Source organism: Siphateles boraxobius, unplaced genomic scaffold (assembly GCF_051911475.1).
Source record: "Siphateles boraxobius isolate OS27281-9 unplaced genomic scaffold, OSU_SipBor_1 1, whole genome shotgun sequence".
NCBI lineage: Eukaryota > Metazoa > Chordata > Actinopteri > Cypriniformes > Leuciscidae > Siphateles > Siphateles boraxobius.
This window is the reverse complement of record NW_027508699.1, coordinates 8,977,086-8,986,562: the sequence shown is the minus strand read 5'-3', so window position 1 is coordinate 8,986,562 and position 9,477 is coordinate 8,977,086. Positions and strand designations below refer to the sequence as shown.

At 40.3% G+C, this 9,477-nt stretch overlaps 2 protein-coding genes across 3 annotated transcripts in view; one reads left to right on the top strand and one right to left on the bottom strand.

The window, feature by feature from the left end:
- Positions 1 to 2,956: 2,956 nt before the first annotated feature.
- Positions 2,957 to 9,477, bottom strand: part of LOC143706786 (matrix metalloproteinase-16-like) — a 59,430-nt gene continuing 52,909 nt past the window's right edge. The window contains exons 6-8 of one of the 2 annotated variants that reach the window (XM_077199125.1): positions 5,090 to 8,878; positions 4,822 to 4,973; positions 2,957 to 4,337 (exon numbers count right to left, since the gene is read on the bottom strand). The gene's annotated coding sequence lies outside the window, so the exon portion shown is untranslated. The remainder of the gene's footprint in view (positions 4,338 to 4,821; positions 4,974 to 5,089; positions 8,879 to 9,477) is intronic. The other variant, XM_077199201.1, reaches the window with a different exon arrangement.
- Positions 6,359 to 9,060, top strand: LOC143707000 (epidermal growth factor receptor-like). The gene is made up of 4 exons (XM_077199600.1): positions 6,359 to 6,461; positions 6,586 to 6,637; positions 7,002 to 7,124; positions 8,441 to 9,060. Exons 1-4 carry the CDS (start codon positions 6,430 to 6,432, stop codon positions 8,555 to 8,557), a joined length of 324 nt encoding a protein of 107 aa, XP_077055715.1. The 5' UTR covers positions 6,359 to 6,429; the 3' UTR covers positions 8,558 to 9,060.

Genomic DNA, 9,477 nt, shown 5'->3' with positions numbered 1-9,477 from the left:
AAGTCCGTTGTTGCTTCAGTGACTACTTTGCTCAGAGAACCTGTCAATCACAGCTGTCAATCATGTACGCCACAGCACCGTTTTTATAGCATCAAATAACTAACTAAACACAAACTTATTTTAAAAACAAACACTTGAAATTACATCAGCGCGATGAAAATTACAGTAAATGACAGAAACTATCTTTTGGAAAAAAGATATGTGAAGTGTAATTTAATTGTTTAGTTGGTCTCACGTCCCATTGAATAACACAGGGAGGCGGGGTTTATGAGCTATAGGACCAGTCACCGGGGGGCGATCGAGACGCTTTGGTTTCACTTTTCAGGGCTTGTGCGGCACGCTTGGTCATAGACATCGTATAGATAGACGCCCTATCGACCGCTACTGCCTATTGGTGCGGAGGAGCCGTGGGGCCGCCATCTTAAACCGGTCACCCGCTCCGCTCAGTGTAATCTGTTTGGCAGGTGCAATGAGCTGTCAGCGCAATTAATTAATCATATCTCACTGTATACCGAACTGATTTTCACGCGGGTTTTTTTGCTGCAAAGGTCATACACATAGCTACGATACAAAACACATTGAATATTTTTTTCACAAAATACAACCAATAGTACGGTAATGTTAAATGTTAAATCTTACTTGTGAAAAGTAATCCCCGAGTGATGGTCCGCCGATTTGAGCAGGAATATGCTGCACAGTGCTCCAGCTGGCATCTACTTTCTTCCTTTAATTCTACGTTGTTTTATTTTCATGATTATCATGCACATTACGATGATTGTTAGCCTAGCCATTGATCACAAGGCTCCTTGTCAGTACAAAAACACACTAGCGACTATAGTACGTCCAAAGAAGAGTAAGTTACACACAAATCATTAAATGCATGCGAGCCGTACGTACATGTTGTCGATTTTAAACGACTACCGTAAAACTTCAAATAATAGCTCCTGCTTTTATTTTCCCAAATCGTCGAACTGCACCGGCTTGTATTTGAGACAGGCGTCTATATGAGACATATATATATATATAATTTAGTGTTGAGATGTTGTTCCTAGAGTTTTTAATATTTAAAAATCTCCAAATGCTCCACGTGAAACTGCAGTCTTCCGACCTTTTACTATCGTGTCCATTGATTTTGTTTAATATGCGCGAGGGAGAGAGAGCAAGACCGTGCTCGTTCTGTCTGAAGACGTGAGAGTGCGCGCGTCAAGTTCGCGCTAATGGGGCGTCAAGCGATTTAGTTAGTGCTATCTGTGCATTCACGCTAAATTTCACTTCAAACTTTTGTTTTTACGCGCGTCAGTTTCACTCTTGACACGCGAATTTACACAAAGTGGTCAAGCGTCAAACTAGACGCGGTAGACGCGCATAACTGTGCGTTCACACCAGACGCGAATAGTGCGTCAAATCCACGAATAGTGCGTCAAATCCGCGTCTACCGCGTCATAAAGGCATCATTATGCTTCTGCGTCAACTCCACGGCGTAGCTACGCCGTCACTCCTACGGCGTCGTGGCCGTTTTATGGTTCTGCGTCAGGTTGAGTTGCATCGCAGTGCATCTGACCATTCACAGCCCTTGTGGTCTGCGTCGCCTCAACGAGTAGTTAAAATTTTTTGGAGGTGCACGTCGAGCTACGGCGGAGGGGTTTGCGGCGACGCAGAGGGGGTCTGCGGGGGTACGCCGTCGATTCGACGCAGAAGCATAAAACAGGCTTAACTTTCAAAAGTTTCGAACCCCGTTGGCGGCCATCTTTTTACAAGATGTCTGTTGTTGATGGGTCATTTATCGAGAGAGTCACCGCTCTGTATTTGCTCTGGAGAGCAGATAAGCGGTATAGAGATCATCATCGCCATATATGGGTCCACGAGACCCTTCGGAGGCGAACCCAGTTCGGTGAGTTTCACGATTTGCTCCAGGAGCTGCGCCTGGATGACGGCGGCTTTCAGAGGTACTTCTGCCTGTCCCGCGCCCAGTTCAATGACCTGCTATCCCGCATCGGAGCGAGGATCACCCTCGCCCTCACCCACCTAATCTGTAATTTATTTTTGTTTTGATGATAAATGGAGCCAGCCAGCCAGCCAGACCGTGGGTTTATTTTTTGACATAAAAGAAAGTGTGGGACTTCATTGTGTTGAAGTGAAAATACCAGCTTTCACCAGGGGTAAGAGTCAAGTGTCTCCAGTGGAACTTGAAACCACGAGAAAGATAGCCCATACAAGAATCCATGTTGAGAGAGTTATTGGACTAGTTCGAAATAAATTCACAATATTACAGAGCACCATACCTATTGATTATTTGCACAGCAATATTGATTGTGTACCGACTATTGACAAGATAGCAACAGTTTGTTGTGCACTGACAAATGTATGTGACTCAGTTGTTCCATTTGAGTAATATGTATGAATTGTGATTTATGAATTTATAATTCATTAATTTTCAAATTAAGTGTCATACTTGTATTACAGAACTTAAAAAAACTTTTACTGTCACAAAAATACACATACATTGTGTGCATGAATCTATTCAACACAAAATGCTATTATATATTTATTTACTTTCCATGTATTTCTGATTCTAATAAAAATATGTATCTAAAATTTTGAATAGTCTTTTTCTCAGTTTCCTCATTGTTCCACATTGTCAAAATAAGACACTACTTGTAATTATACATACATGTTACAGAGATGTTTGTTTACGATTTCATTAAACTTATATTTCTTTAATTATCCTGCAGAATTTAATATTTTTTGTAATATAAACTGCAAACAGTTATTGCATACAAAATTATGAATTTGATTACTCTTACTTGACTCTGAAAATGTATTAATAATTCCAAGACTGGCTTTAATTATGTGTTTGATCGATCCGGAGGAATTTGTGTACAAGCTTATATACATATACATTTCCATTACATTAAAAGTACATTTCCAATATGTATGTATTTAACAAAAAACAGGGTGTGGGTACCTTTTCATTTTCATTCAAGTACACATATTTATTCAACATGTCCAAAGTTATGTTAAATATCAAAACCAACATTAAACAGTGTTTCACCCTGCAAGGGCTCATCAGGCCCTTTTTTTTTTACATGTACATTTCGTTTGATTTGCATTTTTTTCTGCCATTCATTGCAAAACCATTTCCCTTTTGGTATTTTCTTAATATTTGCACATGCAAAATGTAACCACTTGTATGGACAATTCTCTGAGTCACAACCAATAACATCATCATCACCCTCCCTGTAAAGAGACTGACAAACACATATAATTATGCCATTTGAAGTTTGAGTCTCATTTGAATTTGATTTTGCCACTTTTGGTTTGGAATACATTTTTCCTATCAGTTCACCCAAAATGGCATATTTGAAAAGCAGTGAAGCACGTGCCACCATTTCAGCACAAAAGTTTTCTTCGAAACATATTCTCTCTGTGAAAAAGTCCTTTTCAGTCCAAACCACAAAGTCACAGCATTCTGTATTTGTTAACAACAACTGACACTGCACTTGATAGTATTCGTGGCATCTTTTTAGACGAAGTTGCCCATCTATTTTTTCTAGACAGTCTATTTGTCCCTCCGGCAGTATGGGCATTTAATTTCAACCACAATTTCACCACAACAATGACAGGAAGCTACTGCATCTGGAGATGCACCAATAAACGGATACTTGGGATTTATAACCAAGCCACTGTCTCTGATCTCAAAGTTTTCATGTAATTCCTCCATCTCCTTCTTGTATTGTTCTCTGGCAGTTTTCTCATGTTGGCAGCCCCATTGCGTAGCAGAATTTGAAAAACGTTTCGTCAATTGGGTAGTCATTGGGTAGACTTTACGATGGTTTGTCAAGTGAAGTCCTACAAGCTGCTTTGATTTTTGAAGCTGTAATTCTACCTGCTCTGAGACGGAACCATTGTTTTCAATTTGCTTGTGTTCTTGTATCTAATTCACAGTTTTTCACTTCCTCCTCCGTTACACTCAACTCATCAAATACGGTTTCACACTTGGCTTTCAGCTCTTCTTCCTCGGCGTTGATTCCTCGGCGATTTTCATCAAACAGTTCTGAAAGTACCAAGGGGTACTTCTTGTCCAGTGATGATGGCCGATATTCTTGTCCATAATTTGGCAGTAAGGACAAAATCACAGGTTTCTTTCCTTTTGATCTAAGTTTATGCAAATCCCTATAAAAAAGACTTAGTTCCTCTGAAGTCGGAGCTGTCACATCCGGGAGTTTTCTCTGCTTTTATGGGGCAGGGGTGTCTCCAGTTATCAATGCAGAGTCCAGCTTCCTTTTCTGTATCTTTGCCGAGGTAAAATCGATTTCCTGAATAGTTTTATATCCAACCTGGAAAATATGAAATGAAGCAGAAATTAATACATTTTTACAAGCTTTAACCTTAATTATACATGCACATTAGTAATGATATTAATATCTTATCTTATATTTTCTAGTCTAGTATATGTACCATTATCAGCAGTTTTAAAGGGATGGAAATAAAAAATAAATAAAAAACTGCTTAAACTTTCTATTTTCATTTTGATGCTTACATTGAACAGTAAAAATTTAAAGCACTAACTGGGAGCCTGATTTTATCATTAATTTATCATCAGTTTAGTTTGATTTGTTTTTGCCAAAAGGAAGTTGTCCCAGTACACTTCATATTATTGTCCTGGTTGCTCTCATGGAACTTTTTAAAAGCTTGTGTATCGTCAATTAACATTTAGAGGTTTTGTGCTCTGGAGATGTGACACTTTATAATAAGGGCTGTGCAGATATCAGCCGCCTGGCTACAGCGATGTGAACCGTCAATGCAGGGCTCCAGACTAACTTTTCCACGAAGGAGTGAGAGCAAGACAGCGCTTGGTTTGGAGATGGTGAAGTCTTGTTCGCCTGGCTCCGAAGAGAGAGGGAGTGCGAGCGTGCGATCGGCTCTCTCTCTCTTTCTGCTCGTTCTTTCAGTTAAACATTCGTCCTGGACTCCTGTCACAAACGCAGCAGTTCATCTACATTACTCACTGATCAAATAAGACTTTGGCGGGACAAAAATTTTATTGAACGAATAACACACGGATTTAAAACACATACAAAAAGATTACCTTTTTGATAGCTGATGGAAGTAGCCAATACGATTTCTCCTGTGTAACTGTTTTGCTGTTTCTCAGCTTCACTGTTGCTTCAATGGCAAATAAAAGGGCCGAAACATGGGAACACACCTCTCCCAATCCGGCCATGCATGTACAATGTCCACAAATCACGCTGCCACTCTTCTCCGCTATCAACCAGGGCACCAGAAAAGGGTCTGTGGTACGTTGAGAATGGCGTACTCGGGCGGTCAAAACACACCTTTCTCCGATGGCAGCATGCTTTATATCTTGAACCCGTCAACTTCCAAAATAATTGTATGCTTCCAGAGACTTTCTTCCTCTTAATTCGTCAAAAGCGTACACACTAACGGTGTGGATAAGATACTTGGCAATGTCCATTTCCTGGATATCGGGGTAGGCCGCAGGATTACATGACCAGTCCTCTTTCGACATTGTGTAAGGATACTTTCCATCGATATAACTAAATTTCTCATCATATCTTGCCTTGCAATCATCGTCTAATGTGTCCCTGTAAATAACCTTCACCTTGTCACCAGGTTTGGAGGAATTTGTCATCGTTATCTCAACACAAAAGAGTAAAAAATACTTGGGTAAATGAAAAGGCGGTAAACATGAGCATGACAGCTCTGACACACAACATGGCGGCGCGCCGCAGAGGATAATGGGTAATTAGAGAAACGGAAACCCATCTATAGGTGGGTGCACAATGCACGTACACTTTGTCCTGTAGATGGTGTGCTCCTTAACCTAATCCTTAAGCGCACGAGCTGATCCGTTTCCTCTTTGGAGAATTCCATAATGTAAATAGTGAATCCGCGATGGCGCGAGCGCAACTGGCTTTTAAAGGGAATGGGAGATGAGACTCTGATTGGTTTATTGCACGTTACGCCAAAAATACACCTATTACTCCTTAAGAGAATAGGGACTTAGATCGCTAAAATAGGGCCACTAGTGTGTGTAGTGCCACGATGTGACTATGACATCATATCACACCCTAACAGATTCCATTCACAAACAACCAGAGTCCCGACTGTGAACACAGGAAATCTGGCAAAAATTCTCGCAACCAAACGTGACTTTAGAGTAAGCAAACATGGCAGACGATGGGCAAGAAGAAATGGCGATAATAGTGTTTGGACTGTTTTTTACAGAAAATTTGCTAAATATAATTTTTTTTTAACGTAATTAACACAGAATCCCTATTTCTATATCATTATCTAAAAATATGTTCTAATTCACAGCCTCATTATTTTTCAACAGAAACTATTCCGATGGTGCACTCAAGACATTCTACTAAGATTTAGTATCTTTGGTCAAGAGAGAAATTATAGATGAGGGGACGATCTTCATCTACATGCAAAAGGTTTGTTTCTCAATAATGTTCCTTTGGTCTGTAGTTCGGGTTTGCCCATGATTGCCGCCGGTGTGGTTGGAGGTCTGCTGGCGTTTGTAATTTTGACTCTAGGATCGGCTGTTCTTTTCCGCAGACGCCACATCAGAAGGAAGAGAACACTGCGACGACTCTTGCAAGAAAGAGAGGTCAGACCACAAGACAACCAGGATATTAATATTCTGAATATCTACTGTTAAACATCCAAACACTCACAGAAAGAAGAGAGTTGGCAGAGTTTGATGTCTGCGGGAAAGAGCTGAATGATTTATAGCTTCAGAATAGAGTCAGATATAGTAACTTCAGACAAGCTGAAAGAATGTGAGATCAATGCAATGAAGCCGGTTTGCAGCTGTAATGTCAACAGTCTAGTACGAAAGCTGAGGGAAATCAGTCATCGAGTCAATAGTGTTCATGCATATAGGCAGATTCGTGTCATCCCGTTCTCGTTGGAGGACAGGATGTGTGTTTGAGTGTTGAGGGGAGGTTTCCTGACTCTGTTTGTCTCTACAGCTAGTGAAGCCTTTGACCCCCAGCGGCGAAGCCCCCAACCAGGCCTTGCTGCGAATCCTCAAAGAGAAGGAGTTCAAGAAGATCAAAGTGCTTGGGTCCGGAGCTTTCGGCACTGTGTATAAGGTGACTGACCTTTCTTTAGAGTTGCATGTGTGTATGTAAATACTTTTTTTGTGTTTCCTCTTCTGATGCCTTCTCAATTTTCTGTACAAAATAAGCGCAATAAACCTTAATTGGAGTTGCGCCTTATTTAATTTTTGACAGGAATGAAAACAAGGCTGTGAGTGATAGAAGTACACTGCGTTCAATGTATAGCACTGTCGTTTAACAACATGATAAAACGTCTTTTCAAAAAACGTGAAAGTTTTGAGTTGTTAATCTAAGACTTTAATACAGTGCTTGACATTGTAAAGACTCTAAAGCCCCTTTCACACAGAGATTCCGGAAAATACACGGATACAGTGACCTGGGATTTGACACGGGTTCGTTTGACTTTGGTTCATTCACACTGCCAGTGATTTTCCGGAATCAGAGAGTGCGTTCACACACAACCCGTAAAGACACGTGACATCGATGTGACATGTAATGTCTCAGCAGCGTCTATAGTTTGCTTATGAGCTGCGATTTCTCTCTCTCTCTTGTGCAATTTTTTCTCTGATTCGATCATAAATTAGCACATTACATACCGTTTTACGCTGGCGAACGATCCTGGCTTCAGCGCCATCATTACGACAGCATTATATGCCACGGCATTGGTTACGGCTTTTGTTCCGGGACTGAACACGGCAATGTTACTAGGTCCCCAACCCGGCATAGATCCCGGCATCAATCCCAGGTCGTGTTTGCATTCACAACCTTCCGGTCTCTCTTGATTCCAACACAGCTTATATTTAGCTATAGACCAAAACCACTTTTTGTACCAGGCTGTAAAAAAAATTTCTGCTGTAAAATTGTACAGTAAAATTGTACTTAAGCCTTAAGGCTTAATAATTATATTAAGCCTTAAGGTTCTGCATAATTAAGGGCGTGGCCACTAGAGTGACAGGTAGATTGTCACTGATGTCACTACTAGCCATTGCTGTCTGTTAGCCGTCACGTCATCTCAGCTAATCCCGCCTCTTTGCCCATTTTCGTATATCCGGGAGTGTCGCTTGTTCCGCCTTCTCGATGACATCATGCTTGTTGTTAGAGTTTGTGACGTGTAGTCTGACTTTCTTGTCCACGACAACAATTGAGGAGTGAAAAATTGCATAACCTGACACCGTGACTATCGTAGAAGACAAAAATATTATGTAATCTGAAACCGGCATAAGGTCTATTGTTGATTTGTAGACATTAACATTATAACTTTATCTCAGGATGATTTCAGCTTTGAAAACTTCGTTACAAAACACTGAGTGTTACTCATGAAATATTAAGACAAATATGCATTGCTGCAGGGTTTGTGGGTCCCAGAGGGAGTGAGTGTAAAGATCCCCGTCGCCATTAAGGTCTTACGAGAAGCCACGTCTCCCAAAGCAAACAAGGAGATTTTGGACGTGAGTATTAGAGTGTGAATTAAGGTGTTTATGTCATGTCTGTTTTTTTCACTGTGACTCATTGTCTTATCGTCAGTTTACTGCTGTCAATACTGCATGCATAGATAATTAAAGCCAACAATCTTAATGTCAGCATGAAACAGAAGTTGCGATAGTCTATTCTTTCCTATCCAAGTAAAACGGCTTCTCGAATAAGAAAACATTTAGGGCTGGACTTGATTTTGTCCATTGGGAATTGATTGGATGGTCGTGGTTTGCTATTGGTCAATCTCATGTGATTGACAGGTTGCCCCGCCCTCTTGCCAGTAAACATGTCATCATGAGAAGAGAAGATATGAGCTGCAAGAGTAAGGGGAAGTTATTTTGATTAAAGATTACGAGAGAACAATGATGTGCACACCCTAGTAAAAACAAAAATTACCAAAATGTATTTAATTAAAGTATACTACAAAACCACTAACATATTTACTGACTTGTACACTTGAGACTTACTGAAATAAATAAATTAAATTAAAACTTTATTTTGACTAGTACTTTATTGCACAATGCACATTTCTTAATATTATGCATAACATGTGTTTAATATCACTATTAGTAAGGTATTATGATCTCTGTATAATATAAGTGTTTAAATACAAGATATTTAAAGTGTACCTAAAGTATACTTGCAATAGTTCCACTTCAGCACAATAATTTTCACAAAATTTCTAGTGTGTTGCTATGTGGTTGTTTGGGTATTATGGGTGTTCCCTTTCGAGGGAACTCGGACTGCGTCGAACGACACTTTGAGGGCACGCCCCTCAGCGTAGCGCCTCTGAAGTATGAATGAAACTGAGCCAATCTCTGATTGGTGCTGCGTAATGACGTAATGAGTGACGGCATACAAGCGGAAGCTATAAAGGACGCCGGCACACATGAGATGTCAGCTTTCTGTTCTT

Coding starts and splice junctions, on each gene's coding strand:
- LOC143707000 (XM_077199600.1), top strand. CDS start 6,430: ATGAGGGGACGATCTTCATCTACATGCAAAAG. Junction 6,462..6,585: donor TCTTCATCTACATGCAAAAG/GTTTGTTTCTCA, acceptor TCTTTTCCGCAG/ACGCCACATCAGAAGGAAGA. Junction 6,638..7,001: donor GACTCTTGCAAGAAAGAGAG/GTCAGACCACAA, acceptor TTGTCTCTACAG/CTAGTGAAGCCTTTGACCCC.